This window comes from Siphateles boraxobius, unplaced genomic scaffold (genome assembly GCF_051911475.1).
Source record: "Siphateles boraxobius isolate OS27281-9 unplaced genomic scaffold, OSU_SipBor_1 13, whole genome shotgun sequence".
In the NCBI taxonomy this organism is placed as follows: Eukaryota; Metazoa; Chordata; class Actinopteri; order Cypriniformes; family Leuciscidae; genus Siphateles; species Siphateles boraxobius.
Window position 1 is genome coordinate 13650744 of NW_027508733.1, and position 21582 is coordinate 13672325.

At 37.8% G+C, this 21582-nt stretch overlaps 2 protein-coding genes across 2 annotated transcripts; both read right to left on the reverse strand.

Annotated features, from left to right (window-relative positions):
* Nucleotides 1–310: 310 nt before the first annotated feature.
* On the reverse strand, nucleotides 311–18420 carry LOC143735435 (uncharacterized). Its single transcript, XM_077225593.1, has 4 exons — nucleotides 18258–18420; nucleotides 12652–12885; nucleotides 3359–3526; nucleotides 311–2252 (listed from the first exon to the last, which is right to left on the reverse strand). Exons 3-4 carry the CDS (start codon nucleotides 3411–3413, stop codon nucleotides 1063–1065), a joined length of 1245 nt encoding a protein of 414 aa, XP_077081708.1. The 5' UTR covers nucleotides 3414–3526; nucleotides 12652–12885; nucleotides 18258–18420; the 3' UTR covers nucleotides 311–1062.
* On the reverse strand, nucleotides 4129–6510 carry LOC143735456 (uncharacterized). Its single transcript, XM_077225633.1, has one exon. The coding sequence runs from the start codon at nucleotides 6412–6414 to the stop codon at nucleotides 5488–5490; it is 927 nt and encodes a 308-aa protein (XP_077081748.1). The 5' UTR covers nucleotides 6415–6510; the 3' UTR covers nucleotides 4129–5487.
* Nucleotides 18421–21582: the final 3162 nt, after the last annotated feature.

Consider the following 21582-nt stretch of genomic DNA (forward strand, 5'->3'; position numbering starts at 1 on the left):
AAATGCTGTGGGAAAGGTACCCGTGTGAAGAGAGGTGTTTATGATGTGTGTGAGTGTGGGTACAACCGAGGATGAAATGGCTTGAAGTAGGTTAGTGGGAATAGGATCAAGCGGACAGGTGGAGTTACTGTCCTTTTCTCGAGGCAAAATATTTTTTGATTAAATGCAATACATTTGAATATGTATTCTCTCGCTATTTCATTTGACTCCATAAATGAAAAGGTTTTTAATGATATATGTGGATCATTAATTATGAGCAAATGTTTGACTATTCCGTTTAACTCTTCAATGAAAATAATGTCAATGTCAGTTAGAATAATCAAATGTAACAATTTATTATGTCAGGTATACCTGTATGTATAATGCCAATTTCATAATCAATTCAAAGATAATCGATACAAAACATCAAATACTCTGGAAGCAAGAAGATGCAAACCCAACATTAAGAAATACATGAGGCTGAGAGCTCTCACTCTCAGCCTCATGGGCCAATCTGAAAAACAGAAAAGGGCCCCGAACTTCCTGCTGCATTTCATTATATAGACAAACCTTTCACATGGAAACATGTACTAACAAAAGAAATTTGCATTCAGAGGTTGCACCTTTTGGGGTTGTGTGACCATTTGCTTGAGAGACCACCTTCCTTTGTAAGTCAGTTATCCATAAACTCTTAAAAACCTTATTACCTTTTGTTTTAATTATGCTGAAATGAGACATTTGTACCAGTCGCACTGTGACATTTTAAATGATACCAAACATGAAAGATACTCTGTGGTAATCATTCACATTAAATTACACATTTTCTTGGGGGTATTTACATGTGGTTTCAGCATGTGAGAGGGGGAGTGGGGAAGAGGGGGAGAAATGTGTTCTGAGGTGAGACTTTGTCTCACAAATGGTGAGTTTAAATGTTAATTTCCAGAGAGGTCCTTTTGTTCTCTCAGGGTCTGGTCGCACTTCAAGCATTTCCTAATTTCTCAATTCTTACATGAACTTTTATGTGGTTCTTCTGGGATAATGCAAAAAAAGTACTGTCTTTGTCCAGAATGACAATGTGAGTTCTTACATGTGTGGCTTGTCTCTATTATGTTTTTTCCTGTGAATATTAAGGCGTCCTTTTCGTGTGAAACCTTTCCCACACTGATCACACGTGTGTGGTTTCTCTCCAGTGTGGATCATCTTGTGTTCTTTCAGATTTCCTGACAAACTGAATCTCTTGTCACAATGTGAACACTTGTAAGGTTTTTCTCCAGTGTGAATTCTCTGGTGCAGTTTCACTGCATGATCTGTAATAAAAGTCTTCCCACAATCAAAGCACACATGATTCTTCACACCACTGTGTATTTTCTGGTGTGATTTTAAAGCACTCGGCCGACTAAAACTCTTTCCACACAAAGAACACATGTGAGTCTTCTCTGTGTGAACTTTCAAGTGGTTCTTCAGGGAAAATGATGAAAAATATGTTTTTCCGCACTGATCACAGTAAAATGGTCTTTCTCCAGAGTGAGAAAGCAGATGTGATTTAAAATTGATGGCGTGTGTGAAACTCTTTCCACACTGATCACATGTGTACAGCTTCTCTCCAGTGTGGATTCTCATGTGATACTCAAGGTTTTTTTTGTGTATGTAACTCTTCCCACATTGACCACATGTGTGCGGCTTCTCTCCAGTGTGGATTTTAATGTGATCATTAAGGTATCTTTTTTGTGTGAAACTCTTCCCGCACTGATCACATGTGTACTGCTTCTCTCCAGTGTGGATTCTCATGTGATACTCAAGGTTTTTTGTGTGTATGTAACTCTTCCCACATTGATCACATGTGTGTGGCTTCTCTCCAGTGTGGATTTTAATGTGATCATTAAGTTGCTGTTTTCGTGTGAAACTCTTCCCACACTGATCACATGTGTGTGGCTTCTCTCCAGTGTGGATTTTAATGTGATCATTCAGGTGCTCTTTTCGTGTGAAACTTTTCCCACACTGATCACATGTGTGCCTCTCTCCAGTGTGGATCTTCGTGTGTTTATTAAGGTTTCCTTTTCGTGTGAAACTCTTCCCACACTGATCACATGTGTACAACTTCTCTCCAGTGTGGATGTTCATGTGAATTTTAAGACTTTCGTTGTTTGGGAATCTCTTTTCACAATGTAGGCAAAAATTTTTGGCTCTCCTCAAAGATTTTTCTCCAGTTTTGACATGATGTTTCTCCTCTCCTTTGCTCAGTTTTTCAATCTCCTTGTTCTGTTCCATTAAGTCTGAAATAATAATAAAAAAGTTTGACAAGTATATTGTTGTGGTTTAATTCTTTCTTTTCAGGGAAATGACTTCAGAGATCTTTGAGTTTATTAATTAGACAAAGCCGAGTGCCCTTCTGCAGAACAACGCCTCCAGAAAAAGTGTCCAGCTAACATATATACACACTTCCTTGTACCAAATATGGTAATGCATTCTATAGATTATTTTGAGAAATAGTTTGTGCCATGTGACTTTTACTGAAATAGCATTCTCTGTTGCATCAGCCTTCCTTTAAGCCCCCAAAAGTCACTCACAGAGGAAATGATAGTATACACATATATAGCTATATTACTTATTATCTGAAATAATAAAATCTTCAACAATATCTGTAAAAAAAAAAAAATGAGGAAGTGAGGACTAACATAACACCAGAACACAACTACAATACAATGGTACGATGAATTTTGAATATCAAAATGATATCAATTATATGTCATTGGAACTTTCCATGAATTGGGCACATTGATTATCAAGTTCTTATTTTAAAAAATAAATTATTGGCACAAGTCCCATGTTTCCAACAAAATCTCTCAGATATATTAGTTTTAACAAAAAAGCTTTTACACAAACTGTAGTTTTTTATTTAAATGCATTTATCAAACCTGTTACCAAAATTTCAGAAAAATAACTTCTGGTTACTTATAACTTGTAAACTGAAACAATAGAAAAACATTTACCAGTTAAATTAGGTTTTGCTTAATTTACACATTCAAAACTTTAGTAACACAGTTGCAAAAATTCTGAACCAGATATAAAATAAATGTAAATAAAATAGCTCAGATAATATTTAGAAAAAACTCTTTTCACTGATCTTTTTTTTTTTTTTTTTACAAAAGATTGCATGGAAATTCTTCAGTTTCAGGCTCTAGATTTTACCTACAGGTTATCACGCTTGGAAGAGCCAGGACATTTTTAAAAATATATATAACTCTGATTGTATTCGTCTGAAAGAGGAATGTCATGTACACCTAGGATGGCTTCAGGGTGAGTAAACCATGGACTAATTTTAATTTTTGGATGAACTATACCCTTAATCATAAATGATGGATCAAGAATTAACACCAACCTCTTTGTTCTTTAGTATCTTCATCTTCCATCTTGCAGGGCTCTGGATCACTCATGTTCTCAATGTTCAATTGTCTTCTTCACTTGATGGGAACATTCCAGCATTTATATGCGAACTGCATGTGGGAGGAGCTTCACTGTTGAATTGCCGTGGGAGGAGCTTCGAGTTCTGTGGTAGGAACAGCAGCACTGCTAATATTTTTAAAACTGCATTACATTTTTTGTTTCTATTTTCATAGATGGATTGTTAGTTACAAATTCATTCTATATATTTTTATTTTGTTTGTTGGTCGATTTAATATAAACTTTTTTATACTGTTATGTGTCATATGAACAGATAAAAGAAATAGAAGAACCAAGTATTCAAAATAGTTAAAATATTTCATTTCCAATTATAAAAATTATGTAATAAAAAGAATAATATAAAATAATTAATCAGAAGCATAAACAAATTCAGTTTTGCATGAAACAGTTTATCAAAAACTATAATGAAAAATGCTGTTAAGAGATTTATATCATGTAGATTTCAAAAATGGTAATGGTGTAGTTTGTTTCATCCATTGAAACCTATGAAACAAGCATAAAGTGGTGGTTTACAGTGGCATTATGCAGATGTTTAAAGACATCAGCATAATGAATGAGGTGAAAACAGGAACTATTGACATGAAATCAGCAACTGTTAACAGTGGCACTCATGAAACAAGCTAGAGGACCATCAGCACAGACCTCACTTTAGTGTTTGAGTTAGAAACATTACTTTGAGTCCAGAAAACTGCTTAAAAGAGTATAAAACTGCTCTATAATTTTATTGTTTCTTACAATTTGCGATGAATAAAAAACAGCAATACATCAGAGCAAATACAAATCACACTCGTCTTTATACAGTTTTTCTGCTTCCTTTCTGTGTGAGAACATTTAAAAAAAAAAAACAGTGTATGTATGTCAATGGGCCTGTTAACACCTGATCACTTTGTGCTATTTCTTTGAATGGATGGCTATCCGATTGTGTAAAGACCAGGTGTAAATGCCCTCTGAAACACTTTTAAGATGGATTTTAAATCCGATCACTCAGACCACATCAGGAAGTGGTCTGAGACTCATTCCAAATAAAACGAGACAAATGTGAATGCAGATGGTTGTTGAAACCACATTTGTAAATTTTACTCCTCCCAAAATTAAAAACAATAAAATAAACGTGTGAGTATTAGACGACACGCTACTACAACACGCATCAATGCAGATGTGTAGCCAACTATCTTTTCAGCAAGCTTTGAAGAACCAGCCGCAATAACATTTTGTGGTTTTGTATGACTGCAGTAGAAAAGATGTTTAATTTCCATGACTCATGAAAATGATTAAACATTGTTAATAAAAAACATTCTGTTGACAAAAATATGATGAGGAAAGGAACATTGCTAATTATTAATAATGCATCATCAATGTTTTTGAAAAGAAAATATACGATTGTTTCAAAAAACCCAATCATAGTCAATAATGTCAAGATGAAGCTGAAGAGCAAAACTCAAGCACTTAACAGGTTAATTACCTCAACCAAATGCATCCTATAGAAAATGTATTATTATAACTTACATCTGCACAAAATGATGTAAAAAATGCATGTACAATTTACCAAGCAGTAAATTGTTGTCAATTCTTTGTGCTTTAGCTTCCCATGTTACACCCATTCAGCATGAGTTGGAGAGTTTTCAATAGCAGCAATTGATTTATGCTTTCTTTTTTGAGTATGCAGGTCCTCATGCCCACTCTAATTTAAGGGCTCCTTTTCGTGTGAAACTGATCCCACACTGATCACTGTGGAGTATCTCTGTGGATTTCCAGGTGTCTGATCAGCCTTGATTTTACTGGGAAACTGTTCCCGCAGTGATCACATGTGTGCAGATTCTCTCCAGTGTGGGTTTTCATTTGAATCCTAGGTTTCCTTTATGTGTGAAACTCTTCCCACATTGATCACATTCACAAGGCTTCTCTCCGGTGTGGATCCTCACATTTGTTTTCAGTTCACCTGACCAAATGAATCTCTTGTCACAGTGTGAACACTTGTAAGGTTTTTCTCCAGTGTGAATTCGCTGGTGCCGTTTGAGTTCAACATTTCTAATAAAAGTCTTCCCACTATACGCACATATAATCCTTCTTCACACCACTGTGTATTTTCTGGTGTGATGTTAAATTACTCCGCCGCCTAAAACTCTTTCCACACAAAGAACACACGTGAGGCTTCTCATTTGAATGAACTTTCATGTGGCTCTTCAGGGACGATGCTGAAATTAACAATTTTCCACACTGATCACAATAATATGGTCTTTCTCCTGAATGACAACGTTGATGTAATTTAAGACTGCCTGAATATGCAAAACTCTTCTCGCACTGATCACATTTGTACGGCTTCTCTCCAGTGTGGATCTTCATGTGTTTCTTAAGGTTTCCTTTTCGTGCAAAACACTTCCCACACTGATCACATTTGTTCGGCTTCTCTCCAGTGTGGCTTTTCTTGTGATCATTAAGGGTTTGTTTGTATTTGAAACTCTTCCCACACTGATCACATGTGTACGGCTTCTCTCCAGTGTGGATTTTCATGTGTTCTTTAAGGGAACCTTTGTGTGTGAAACTATTCCCGCACTGCTTACATATGTGTGGTTTCTCTCCGGTGTGGATTTTCAAGTGATTAATAAGGGTTTCTTTGTGTGTGAAACTCTTCCCACATTGATCACATGTGTGCAGTTTCTCTCCAGTGTGGATTTGCTTGTGCCTCGTAAGACTTACTTTTTGTGTGAAACGCTTCCCACACTGGTCACATTTGTGCAGCTTCTTTCCAGTGTGAACTTTCATGTGATGTTTACAACTTTTTTTGCATAACTTTTTTTTCTTCCCACGATGAGAGCTGGTGAAAGATTTTGTCAAAAAATTCCTTGCTGTTTGTGAGGAAAAAGATTTTTCTCCATTTTTCTCATCATGATGTTCCTCCTCTTCACTCTCCTTGTTATCTGCCTTTAGGTCTAATAGAAAAGTAAAAACATAAATTTTCATCCATCCCTCCATTCTCCAAACAATTTTTTAAATGTTGGTTAGTGGGAACAAATCTGATATTTTTGTAGTGAGAGCTATTAAATAATTTTGACCAACTCCATCTAACATAAACTTAACAGAAAACGAAAAATACAATGGGTGCATAATTTTTCACAATTTTACAATTAGAATTAGCATTGGAAGAGACATAATTCTACAAAGAGATCTCATGAGTATGCGTGTGTATTTCTATATAAAATATGGTTCTACCACATGTACATTAACTTACATTTTCACACACACTGAAACAAAGAATATTGAGATGTATTGACACTGACAGCACTAAAACGTAAATTATTATTATTTGCATGAACAAATTAGCAGATGTACAAATTCTTATTTATGAATATTACATTTTTGGCATTGGCACAAATTGATTCTATTGTATTTAATTCTCATATCAATTATGTTTTCAGTCACATTTATTAAATGGAGTTTAATATGAATTTCACTTTTAAGGATTGCATAATAGTAAAGACTACACTCTAAAACCTTAAAGGGTTAGTTCACCCAAAAATGAAAATGATGTCATTAATGACTCAACCTCATGTCGTTCCAAGCCCGTAAGACCTCCGTTCATCTTCAGAACACAGTTTAAGATATTTTAGATTCAGTCCGAGAGTTTTCTGTCCCTCCATTGAAAATCTATGTGCGGTATACTGTCCTTGTCCAGAAAGGCAATAAATACATCATCAAAGTAGTCCACGTGACCTCAGGGGGTTAGTTAGAATTTTTTGAAGCATCGAGAATACATTTTGTTCCAAAAATAACAAAAACGATGACTTTATTCAGCATTGTATTCTCTTCTGGTTCTGATGTCAATCCGCGTCTAAGAGGCCAGTGACGCTGCTTCTGTAAGACGCTGCTGACGTGTTATCTGGTGCGTCCGTGTATTCGGGTTCAAATAAATATGTCTGGTTAAAAAAAATGCAAGTCTTCCCCTGTGTCGAAATCCTTAGACATGTTTGCAAAGATTGTTTTGTTTACAGAGTGCGTCTCCCTCAGACTGTAAACGAAGCTCTGGCGCACCAGACACACGTCAGCTCGTCTTACGTCAGCAGTGTCAATAAAAGCGGATCCACAACAGAACCGGAAGACAATACAATGCTGAATAAAGTCGTCGTTTTTGTTATTTTTGGAACAAAATGTATTTTCGATGCTTAAAAAAATTCTAACTAACCCACTGAGGTCACATGGACTACTTTGATGATGTCTTTATTTCCTTTCTTGACAAGGACAGTATACCGTACATAGATTTTCAATGGAGGGACAAAAAGCTCTCGGACTGAATCTAAAATATCTTAATCTGTGTTCCGAAGATGAACGGAGGTCTTACGGGCTTGGAACAACATGAGGGTGAGTCATTAATGACACAATTTTCATTTTTGGGTGAAATAACCCTTTAAAGGCACACTATGCAGCAATTGTGTTTTTGTGAAACAGCAACCCCTAGAGTCGCTGTGGTATACTTGCACTGTCGTAAATAGCCGTAACTCCCATAAAATCACCACAACCACACGCCACAAATTAATGAGCACGTCATTTTATATATATATATATTTTTTTTTTTTTTTTTTTTTAATGATGTTGCAAAACATAAATACACATTTGGTCATATAATACATATTTTTTATCTCGTCCTACATATTTTTCCCCCAGAACAAAATGACCCCCCTACCCTAACATTGATTTCGACCACCTCAACTCTAGATGTAAGAGTCATAAAGGGAATTAAATTCCACCTAGCAATGTCTTCTTTTATTTTTGATTATAATGGGTCATAGTATACTGGTTTCAATTGGCTAATATCTTTTGTTAAATTAATTCCAAGATATTTCAATGATTTTAAATTCCACTTAATTTCGTAATTTTCTTTAACAGCTTCAGAGGGGATATAATTGAAAGTGAAGACTTGTGTTTTCTGTACAATTATTTTGTAGCCGGACATTTGTCCAAACTTTGCAAATTCTGAAATAAGCGCTGGCAAGGATGTATCAGGACTAGACAAAAATATTAGAACATCATCCGTGAAAAGTGCAAGCTTCTGACATGTCCCCTTTATCTCTATGCCTTGTATTTGTGCTTTTTGTTTTATGGATTGGCTAAGTGGTTCCAAAAAAATTGCGAAGAGAAGGGGGCTAGCCGAACAACCCTGCTTACATCCACGCCTTAATGAAATAGAATTGGATAAACTCACATTAATCTTAAACCTAGCTGTTGGGTCAGTATACAAGGCTTGTATTGTCCTAATTATTATATCATGGAAGTAAAAAAAATGTAACACACAATAAAGGAAATCCCACCTGACAGAGTCAAACGCTTTCTCTGCATCCATTCCCATAAACACTGCTTCAGTATGGTTTTCTTTAATATGCTGCATCACATGTAAAGCCCTTCTTATGTTATCTTGCGTTTGTCTTTCTTTAATAAATCCCGTCTGGACCAACTGAATAATACCCGTTAAGATTTTTTCAATACGTATAGCCAGTATTGCAGTGAAAAGTCTATAGTCCTGATTCAGGACACCAATAGGTCTATAGCTGGAACAGTCCAATTCGTCCTTGCCTTCTTTAGGGATTACAGAAATTATGGCTTCCCGCCACGAGTATGGTATTTCCCCCTTCTTTAACACCCAATCAAACGTTTTTTTCTAACATTGGGATTAATGATTCCCTGAACAACTTGTACCATTCTGAGGAGTATCCATCTGTTCCCGGAGACTTATTCACTTTGAGTTTTGAAATCGCAGAGTTTATTTCCTGAGCTGTAATCTGATATCAGGCATGAATTTTGTTTGTCTGATACCTTAGGCAATGAAAGTGTATCTAAAAAGGTTTCTATGTCTGCTTTATTATCAATGAATGGTTGGTCGTAAAGTTGTGTATAATACAATTCAAAATATTTTTGTATATCCTCTGTCTTATGCCTTATTATTTTATTGTGAGAGTCCCTTATCTTATATATACTGTATATATTACTTCTGGCCTACTGCTTTCTCAATTTATATGCCAATCATTTTGTTGATTTACTACCTGTTACATAATACCGTTGTTTTGTGAACAGTAACTTTTTTTAAATAAGCAGACTTGGCAATTATTTTCCTTTTAACGCCGTCTTACACGCGTCCCATAGTACTGGTGGGGACACTTCCCCATTATCGTTCTCCAAACATCTTTGAATTTCCGATTCTAATTCTTCCTTAATGTTTCTTTTTAATATACTGGCATTAAGTCTCCAGAATGTTGTTCTTTTTTCAGATGTCAAAGCCAAAGTTGCATAAAACGGACTATGATCAGATAAGTCAGCCACCCCTATCTCACAATTCCCCACCATATTTCTATCTTTATTGTACATTAGGATGTAATCTATTCTTGAGTATATTGTAAGAACTGATTTTTTTTGAAATTATGAGATGCCCAGAATAATCAAAGATTTAAATTAATTCATAATCAATATTTATGATTATTTTCTAATCAGAAACACGAGAGCTAAAGTAATACTAAAACTAAATTCCAATAAATTAAGTGAACTTCACTGGATCGCTGAAAAGACATACACGCTTTAAACCTTCGCCAGGCCGTTGGATTCCGTCATTGGGCCAATGGACGGTCCTTACAATACTTTGTGCAGAGATGAGTAAAAAGTGTAGTCCTTGGTTGTAGGATTCAATTCCCTCCATACATCAATGATACCTAATTCCCCCATCATATCTCGAATTTGATTTGGAATCCCTTTTGTTTTTTACTCCCCTCCCTGAGGTGTCTAATAGAGGGTCCAGGCTTTGGTTCAAATCCCCTCCTGCGATTAACACCCCCTCCCCCTCAGATGCCATCAAATCAAACAATTGTCTATAAAAAGTCCAATCTGAGCCAGGGGGTGCACATATATTCAGAAGACTAATTAACACTCCCTCTACTCGTCCTTTAACCCAGACATATCTTTCATCTTTATCGCTTATCACTGACTGTTTTTGAAATGGGATTTGATTCGATGTTAAAACCGCTACCCCTCTCCTATGACCTGATTTATATGAAGCAGCATATACCTGGTTATAGCCATTTCCCTTTAGTTTTTCATGTTCTTTTTCTGTCAGATGGGTTTCCTGCAGGAAAACTATCCCCGCCCTATCTTTCTTCATTTTACTTAGAATTTTACTTCTTTTAATTGGGTTGAGAACACCATTCACGTTATAGGAAACCACCTTAATTAATTTTTTTTGTATAGCCATATTTTAGGTCTAATTGTTCTCATTACTATCCCCAGTCCACCCCCTATGCCACCATAAAAAAAAAACACAACCATGAGCCTAACAGAACCTGCTCTAAAACAGTTTTTTTCCCAAATCACAAAACAAAAACAAAAGGACTTCCACTATTAAGGTCTTTCTCTCAACCACATCTGAGCCATTTAGACTCGGAGGGATAGCCTCTGGCCAAAATGGCCAGGGGGCCATCGCTGCAACCAGAATCTAACACAAAGTACATACCATAACAACATCTCGGAGAATACAGTCCCGACAATTGCACCTTAAATTGAGGGAGTTCTTCTTCTACATCTCACCTTGAAATACTGAGAGAAAAAGAAAGAAAAAAAAAGAAGTCCTGGAAACATCTGGAAACCTCTGGATCAGTCATTTGCCTCCGGCGTCCTTCTAAAAGCCTGCAGTCACTGCTTGTACCCCGGTCTAGCATCCGCCTGTTGTCCATCGTTTGCAGATCGGTCACAGCACCACGTCATTCTCTTAATCTTTCTATCACGTCCTCCGTGGGCTCCACGACCATCACTTGGTAGCCCCTGTTCGCCATATCTTTCGTGGCCTCCTCTGCTGAATCATACGTGCATGTCCCACCATCATAAAATACCCGGAGACGTGCTGGAAATGCCGTTTGGAAACGTATCTTCTTATCCCTGAGCACTTTCTTTGCCTCCGCGTATTTTTTCCGCTATTTCAAAATCTCTGGTGCATAGTCGTGATCCTCTTGATCCGTCAATTTAGCTAAAACTTGATTTTGTAACTCCAAAAGTTCCAAAGTGGCATCCTCGATATTTTGAATCCGGTCTTCTGACTCCATTATGCGCCGCTCAGCCTCATCAATCCTGCTATCTATCTTTTGAATGTCCTCCCGAATTACTTTGAGGCTGTCCCCATTCTCACTGCGAAAATCTCTGAGCTCTTGCAGCACAAAGTCCAGAGTTGCCATCTTTTTAGATGTATTCTGCTGTATTAGCTCATCTGCTTTGCTCGTGGCTTTGCAAGCTTCGTCCTCGACTAACGTTGGCTTCATTGCTAGTCCCGACTGATTTTCGACGTCTCCCATATTTCCAGTGTTGTTTCCAGTTTTCCTTGCTTTCCCTCTTGTCATGATCCTACCCCCTTCCTATAATATCCTAATTTTGATGTTTCCAATCTGAGAAAAGGGGTATTTTAAAACTTTAATCGGGGAGCTGTTACTATATGCTACCGCCATTACCGACGTCAAACCGGAAGTCCTCCCACTCAGTCATTTTAACTGTAGTTAATGCTGCACAACGGCAAGTGGAAATACTGTTTAGTTCAGCCATGATCCTGTTCACCATCTCAGAGTCATGCAGCTGCCTTCTAACAACCAGTTTTTACATTTAAATCTTGCCAAAATGTCCATACTGAAAGTTTCCGCATCTATCCAAATGTACAAAAAAAGTATGTTTGTACCTTTAAATTAGGCTTATTAATTCCTACATATTAACATTGAGACCAGGCTGGATTTTGACCCTTTCTACAGTATGGTGGGAAGATAAGAAAATAATCAATAAAAAACGTTGACTGCATTCATGTGTTCATGTGCAATTCAGTGTTACCAAAATTACTGTAAGTAAACTCCTCCTATAACTATGATGAACATATAATTTAAGAGAAAATTAGTTTAAAAAGTAGCTTTAAAAAATGTATGCTTGAAACCCTTGCAAAAAAAAAAAAAACTTATAAAAAGAAATGTAAAATAAACAGCTCAGATAAAGCTTTGTCTAATCTCTTGCTGTTGACAATATGAACGTTTCTCAAACCTCCTTTCACTTAACATTTATTGAAAACAAAAAGATCCAGATTGTTCCGTGTCCTGATTGTTGTTGGCTACCGTAATAATATATTTTACAGCTTGCGTAACTGCTTTAAGTTTTATAATCTTAATGTTCTTCAGCATCATTAATAAAGAATCAAGGATAAACACCAACCTCTTTGTTCTTCAGTATCTCCAGGTTTCATTTTGCAGGATTCTGGATCACACCTGATGTTGTTGCTGTTCTACTTCACTTGAAGAGTGAAGACTGATGAAAATCTTCCAGCATTTATTGGTAAATTCTTGTGGAAGGAGCTTCACTGGTGAATTGTTTTAGCGGGAGAATTGCTGGAGGAGCAAATGCTTAATGCTCATTGCATTGAGCGTTAAGTAGCAATTCACAGGTGATCTGAAAACATCAGCAAAATGAATGAGGTGAAACCAAGAATTGATATGAAATGTTGAGGCATTACAGTAGCTGTTAAAGTGTAAATTGCAGGTTAACCACCACAATCAATTAATGTGTTAATTAAAGTGCTCAATATATATATATTTAAAAATTTCTGTCTTAAAATGCGTTAAAATAACATTTATTGGGGTTTCTTCAAAGGTAGCATGTTTTTTACCGTAACTGGGTGATGACGTCATAACAGGGAGTAGCAACCCGTACTCTGCTAGATTCCTACTGTTTGCGGTTTGACTATGGAGAACGACTGGGAGACTGAAGAGGTGGGAAACCATCAAATTCTTGATGGACCACAGCCCTACAATTTTGAACCAGTCAGGCGTGAGAGAGGGGAGGAAATTAGGGGTGGGTGAAAAAATCGATTCTTAGATGCATCGCGATGCGGACGTGGACGATTCTGAATCGATTCAAAAATGTCAAAAATCGATTTTCAAAAAAAAATTTTTTTTTTTTTTTTTTTAGATATGTAGCCTATTTATAATGACGTAATATTGACGGAACGCAAAAGACGGAACTCTGAAGCGCGGAAGTGCAGTGCCAAGACCGTCTGTCTGTGGCGTGCGCACATAACAGAGACGCGATGGCTGAGCGCGAAATCCAAACACCCTCCTCGTTAAAAGCTGACGTGTGGAAATATTTTGGCTTCTATGAAGTTGAAGGGGGAAAGGAGCTGGACAAGAGCCACACTAGTTGTAAGCTTTGTAGAATAAAACTAAAATATTTCGGCAACACGACAAATATGAGAAGCCATATGACACGTTTCCACCCAGAGGAGGAAAAACACTCGGCTGTACCAGAGCCGTTTCTCTCTATGGCTCTGGGCTGTACCGGTGTTCAGACGATTTCTGCTGCCTTGTCGAAAAATGCTACCCAAACGCGAATCGATCATAGATAATGTTGATTCATTCTCTATTGTTTCCATAATGGTGTAAATCTCACAATATTATAACATTGTTTATTTCATTTTAATCAGGGTAAGTGTATGGGGAGCATATTTTGATATTTTAAATGAACTAGCAATTATCACATTTGATATAACAAGTAAAAATGATATTTTTATATGAAATAAAATTATAATAAAATTCGAAGTTAAGAGTACAGTATAATGTACTGTTTTTATTTTTAAAACGGTGTGAAAAGTAAAAATTATCATCAAATATTCATATTTGACCTGTCAAAGTTTCCAACAAGTCTCCACAGCAAGGATGCATAGATTTATGGGCGTGGTAAGCAGAAGAAAAATGAGTCTGCACATGCACCAGTAAGTAGCACATCTCGATGGGTAGCATGAATCGTCAGAACACCTGTTGTTGTTATATTATTAATTTACTACAAGTATGCTGCTTGTTCAGGCACACATTTATTTTCCTGTTGGTTCTTTGCAATGTTAATAAAATATATTGTACGTTAATTCTTTATGGGTCATTACTTTGTACTTTTAAAGCAAAGTATTTATATTCACACACACACACACACACACAAAAGATTCAGATAATCGATAATCGCTTTAGAATCGAATCGCAGGCCTCTGAATCGTAATCGAATCGAATCGTGAGGTGCCTAGAGATTCCCACCCCTAGAGGCAATTGTCAGAAATCGTGGCCCTCAAAGAGTTATTAATGCTTGGTGTGAGGAAAATTAGTGGAGGGTTGGCCAGGTTTCCTGGTGAGTAGCTAGAGCTAGCCTAGGTTAGCCTGGTGCTAGCCCGGATAACATTAGGAAACAAGCTAAAGTCTTTTCAAAATCTTGCCGTCATGTAGAATAGCAAGAAGGGACAACAACTGAAGACATTATTTACTTACATGGTGTTAGTGGTCCTAATCAGAGCTGTAGAGATGCACAAACTGCACAGGCACAATGGCGCTTTTGCTGGCATCTGTTGACAGAACGCGATATTGCCTGTGCTAAAACGCAACTAATTAACAATGCTCATTGTCAGAAAGAAAAAAATAGATCGATGTCCCTATCGCTGTGTTTGACAGGTGTTTGTGTGGGCTATGCCACCCAATGGAATCAGCAGTGGAGAGTATGTGCTGTTGTGAGGTGAACGTGTTTTGGAGTTTAATGGAGCAGCTCGACCCGCGACCGGCAAATCTGACGTGCCTTACGCAGCATCCGGGTTTTGACGCATGCTGCCTGAACCCGTTTGTTTTGCGCATAGCTTACTCTCATTTCAGGCAGGATCACGGTCCTCTTGAAGCCAGCACACACGAGTATGTTTTAGGGATGTCGAAAACTAAACATTTTCTTGACCGACCACCGAGCCTCATTAGCCGGTTGAAACCGGTTAACCGATTAGTTTAAAATATGCCACGCTATTTGAAATAACAGCCATTTCGAGCCGCGCCTGCAATTTCGCAACTCTGTCGCATCTCTCTCTGCCTCCCGCTCACACACACACACACACACACACACACACACACACACACTGCCCCGGCGCCGCGCTTCCACTCACGTCACTTTTTTAAAATCCCCTACAGCGCGAAACATGAGTCCCGCAAACGCGACGCCGAGGAGATTGTATGTAATCGGAGGACAAATGGCTCCTTAGTTTCGAAATGCTTTGGGTACAAGGTGATCGCGTTGAAAATAAAGGCGTTAGTCTAGCGTTAGAAGCTCATTTGAAACATTGCAGAGTCTCATTTAAGAAAATTACAGCTCCGAAGAGACTCCACTTAGTTTGAGGTAACGTTAGTGCTAACAATAATAAAGAAAGATGATGATCATCATCACCTTATCTGTTACCACTGAAATGTAGATGTAATGTATTTCTACAGTATTACTACTGTATTTAAGCACTGTATCACACAAATTGCAACTTACTGTGTCATTCTTTTTTGTGAAATGGTCCCACACACTACGTTTCTTTGACCGCTTCATCGTGTCGTCTGCCCTGGCTCTAACCTCCAGTGTTTTAGGGTGTAGCCTTTACTTTTCGCAAACCTTGTGAGCGCGCAAACCCAAACGCTGTGACCTCACGCCAAATGTTTTATTGGTTTATTAAGTACAAACAGGCGAGTTATGAAAAATTGAGTGTGAGGGATTTGTTCACTTCACACAAAAATATCTTGGAATAAGATGGCTAACTGTAGTAGCGTTTAGTCCACTGTCTATAATAGCCTAATTTAGAGATCTTTTTTTTTTTTAACCGACTACCGACAACTTTGATCGGTTAACGTTGAGACGGTCAACCATCGGTAAAACGGTGATCGGTTAGCATCCCTAGTATGTTTACCATTCAGTAATTTAATTAATCACTACTGAATCTAAAAAACGTTTCTACTAAAATCAGCTCGCTTCGTAGCCACAAACTTCACCCAGGCACGAATCAGCCGTTTGTCCTTGCGGAACTTGTGGAGCCTCTCTCCCGTATTAGAAGTATTTGTACATCCCGCACAAACACAATAGTTCACCATTTTTGTTACTTGCCGTTAGACTAACGGTAACTCTAGGCTTGGAGTCCCTGTTATGACGTCACGCCCAGCCTAGTGGAAGGGAGGGGGCGTGCTTAAAACCACTGTAAAAAGTACCAACTTTTCATGTTATATTCTGCATTTTGGTATAAAAAACATAAAAAACAATGGTGGGCGGTTCTTATCTTTATGTTTAATAAGCACATTGCATTATCTTCGTGAAAAATGTAACCTGCAATTTACACTTTAAGAGTGACACATAACAACACAAGCCTTACAGGATCATCAGCAGACATTTCACTTTATTATTAGATTTTGTGGTCGAAACAGATAATTTGAGTTAAGATATAGGCCTAGTAGATATATATTACCGTTTTACTAACAGTTATTGTAAATTTGATTATTTAATTATTCAGGGTTGCAAACACATGTATGGTCAAAAAAGAGAGAGGTTATCAAAGCCCTCGCACCCCGCGTATAATATCCATAATTGTAATGAATTTAATCCTTTGTAAGTTATCATTTGAATCCACTTGTTGACAAGAAAGGAGGAAAAAGCCACAAATGGAAATATTTTGATTACACAAACAGCAACATAATGTCGGCCCAGATCCGGCCCACATCTGGGCCATGTGGAATTCACGTGTACCAGATGTGGGCCGGATCTGATCCGACATTATGTTGCTGTCTGTGTAGGCTAATGTCACGTTGCCATAAGGGGCCGTTCACATTCACATGCAAATATTTCAAATGTGGGTGCACGGCAAGCGCGCTCAATAGAAGCGACGCAGTACGCTCGTTTTCAGGCGCGCCTCTGTTCATGGTTGCATAGCAATCACAGACGCGACGGGAGAGCAATCAAGCGCTTGTGGAAAGGAGAAAGCGGTACGCACTTTTCTCCGTTTAAGTTACCCCCTGTGTCCATTTTTTTTACTGTCTATGGAAAATAAGCCTTCCCGCCCCTCAGTGTTCGGCGATCAGGTTTCACTCGCGTGCAGCTTGTAAAGTAACTTCACGTGCGGGTCTTTTCCGCTCCATGTTTGCGCCGCGCTCTCCGTTCCGTGTTTGTGAGTGTGTCTGTGTGTGTGTGTCGGCGCACTGCGCTCTCTGCTCAATGTTCCGCTCCATGTTTGCGCTGCGCGTTCTGCTCTGTGGTTAACGGCCCAAACGCTCCAATCATGTAGGCTACCGATCATGCGCTGGAAAACCAAAGTCCGCTCAAATAACGTGAAATTTCTCAATAGTAGACTTCTGTTTGCTGAGCTGGTGGCCAACAATGGTAAAATGACCTGCTCTGATCACATGCTCTGGTAATAATAGCTTGTATGACTATACTATATTTTGATAATTAGTCAAAAATAAATCTGTTAAATTTGAGTATGTTGCATAGAACTGAATGAAGAATAATTGATGTTTTATATTTTAATATAGGGCTATTTTCTGTCCAATTTGTTTGAACATTTTTCTTTTTCCCCCTTTTTTGTGTGTTGTTTAATTTAATTAGTGATTCTACATTCAAATATTGCTGATTACACGTTTGGGGGAAATGCGATTAATCTCAACAAATTGGATTTTAATGTTCAAAATGTCTACAGGATAACATAAATGAAATTTGTATGTCCATTTCTATCCACAAAACTTGCCAGAAGTCATGGTTTAATGGGTTATTAAAAAAAATCTTAATTTTATTTTTTAAATGGGAGGGGTGCAGTTATGGGGAGACTGGGGTGCTGCTGGCTCGTGTTAAGTCTGCTAAAACAGGCATGGACAATGATTTAATATGAATATCTTGCTAAACGTTTCATTGCACTGATTAAATGGTAAAGAAATGTAGGCTAACACTAGCCTGCAGCTAGCTAGCTTATTTCACTATGGACAACTCACAGACTAAAGGCTACCCACCTTTCTTGGGAAAAAACTGGGTTACAGATTGACACCCTTTCTTCTGTCTTCCCTCTCTCTTTTCTTTTTGGAAAACCAGATTTTCTTTTAACAATGCAACATTGTGGTCTCGTTGTTTATATCGCATCGACTCGACTGACTGCAAAAGACCGCTCACGCTAAGGCAGGACCAAACCATTTCATGCAGATACATGGGGGTGATCGGTCAATATGAATGTTTACTTTTTGGTCAATGGGGATATTTAACTTGTATTGCCAAAATAAGTAAAATCAAATACATCATTCATTTTATTATTATTTGAAATATACTTAACGATGACGGCTTATATAGTGTATAATATAATACAATTTTACTTATTTGTTGTACCTATTGTTTACTTATTTGTTGGAATTGTCCTAATCCCCCCCCCCCCCCCCCCCCCCCACGCCCATTGAGAGAGTCTGTAGGCCTAGAGAGCCAAAGTCCCTCCCCTTCAGGTTGACCACCATGGGACCTTAACTCTGTAAAATATTGTAGAGACAACAAATATTTTTATCTCGTTTGAATTGTGCCCCGAATTACACATATGATGTTTGTCAATTTAAAAGATACATTTGAAAGTCAAGAAAGTCGCAGTTTGATGTAAAACTTTTGAGGTATAAGACTGTGAAAATACATAATTACAAAGACTACAAACCCAAAAGGGTCACATATTACGTCATACCCTTTCTCTCAATCATAGACAGGGGCTTCATGCAAGCCAAAATTCTTGGGGGGCACAATCTGAGACGTTGCAATTGTTTTCTGACGGGTGATATGGATCATGTTAGGAGGGGTCAGGGGGTTTCTCCCCCTGAAAATTTTTAAATTCTGGCTGCTAAACATACCATTTCAATGCAATTTGGGAGGGACAGAATACCTTAACGGAGCTAGCAGCAACCCTCCTCTATCTGAGGACTAAGTTAAAGTATCTATTTTGTAAGTTTATGTAAAAGACAGGTTGATGAAAGAACTGTAAGCTCAAATTCAAAAGCTTTTGAAGTCTACTTCATTAAAGCATGTTTACACACACACACACACACACTTGTACACTTAGGCCTACTACACATGATTTTAAAAACAGTACCATTGCAGTTTTTATGTTATGATTTTAAATTGGTATGTGACCTAAGAACAATCTTACATTAAAGGTACATAAAGGTGCTGAGGTCTGACTTTGTGGTGCTCTTCTACTCACCACTCTGCTCCTAATGTGTGGTCACTTACTTGGATGGGTTAAATGTAGAGGTCAAATTCCAAGTATGGGTTACCATACTTAGCCATCACGTGTCACTTTCACTTTCACTCTGAAATTAAGTTATTTTAATATTAATATGTGATGAAGGACTTTGAAAGAAGTTTGACAGATTTCAGTGCTGAATAAGGTTAACACTACCCCGTTTATTAGAAAATGGTTAATATTTGACAGAAATGTAAAAAAGTAATCAAATCAAATGTAATATGTAACATTACATTAGTAATCCCAGTACCTTTTAATATCATCCGATAACTAATTCAATGCCGATTTGTTGCTTTGCCGACTTACCACTTCAAGACCATCTGTAAAACATTGCAAGCTCAACGTGCGAGACGAGTGAGTTGCTTGAACATACACAGCAAAGATTCTAGAGCGATACGCGCGTAGCCTCTAGATTTGATATACACAGACACCATATTAGGAAAAAGGGGCGGGCTGATGCTGACCGATTTATTACACATCCAGAAGAATACATGTGAGTTGTTATAGGCTCTGGTAATTATGGAGCATAATAGGAATAAAGTTGTGACAAAAAAATTATCATGGATGAAAAATCTGAGGGGGCACGTGCGCACTTTGAATGGGCATGACGCCACTGATCATAGACAGTATAAGAACTGGAAAGAGCCATCTCATTGGAACTCAATTGAGACAAGTGAAGCCCATTTTTAGCAATTTTTTAGTACTTCCGTTCCGGACACGCAGACTCAAACCGACTCAAACTAAGCTTGATGACGTGAGCAACCTGTCTGACAGATGTAAATTCTCTAGTAGCTGTGCGTGCAAACAGCCCATGTTAATCTTGCAGAGACAGCGAGCTTGAGCAAAGAGTTCTTTGGCGTGAGTGAGCAGGAGTAAGTATTCGGAATAATTATTTTGTATAGCATTTATTTTAAAATGTAACGCCAGTAAGTCCCCCCGATTGCCTGCGAGCTTCTCCTCCTGTCTGTACGGTAATTTCTCTACTGTGCGACAGAGAGTCGAGTGGTTATGACGCAATCGGTAGCCTATTTTTACAAAAACTATGTTTCATAATGTAACATAGAAGGTAATGGAGCCCTTTATACATTGTCGTGTTTCTTTAGAAATAAATATTGGACAAATGGAGTCTTTAAACGCCTCAGATGTAAAGTTATTTGCTGTCAAAGTGACGCCAAAATGAATGGGAGTCAATGAAATGCAAACACAAGTGAAATTCTGCTACAAGATGGCGGCACGCGGACGGCTTCAACTTCCGGTCGATGAATTACCCGCCTGCTCTCAATGAATGAAGCTATAACTTTACTGAAGCTAACGTCTGTCATTTTTTCTATAGTCTTACATTTTAATTGTAATGTTACGCCGTCATGCCTGAGTGTTTTGTACCAGACTGCACACAAACTGTTGGTGACGTACATAGAGTGAGACTAGAGATGTAGTTCATTGCGCTATTTTCACATAAAACTAAATGTTACTCTTCTGTTTTATGACAAACTGCGACTTTCTTGACTTTCATAATTATCTTTTATATTGACAAACATCATATGTGTAATTCAGGGCACTGTTCAGACGGAATAAAAAGATAAGTTGTCTCTCGCCATTGACTAGCAAATATTTTTTCCGACATAAGGTCCCATGAGCCGGAAGCGGAGGGGAGGGACTTAGGCTCTCTATATTGTTGTAGCCATTAAAAAGCGCTTTTAGTTTCATATATGTGAAAATATTATAATGTTATTTTTTTCTATCTATGTTGATTATGAAAAGTGAACAGCACGAGTAAGATAGGATGCGCAATATATCGAAAGACATGGAGTGGTTCAGACATGATTTTGACCACTTCATTAAGTTTGGTTTTGTAGAAAGCCTTTCTTTAAACTGAATTCTGTTCTGGATGAATTGTATCTTAATTTTAATCAATTTTTCATCAGCCATTGCCTATATTGAATAAATAAGAAGCAAATATGCGTTTTCGTTCAGAGCCAGCGTCACGTAACTGAAAGCAGCAGAAACGGAGGAGCAGAGCAGTGAGAGGCGCTTCCCGGCCCCGGCAAGTTTAAAAGGCTGCATTG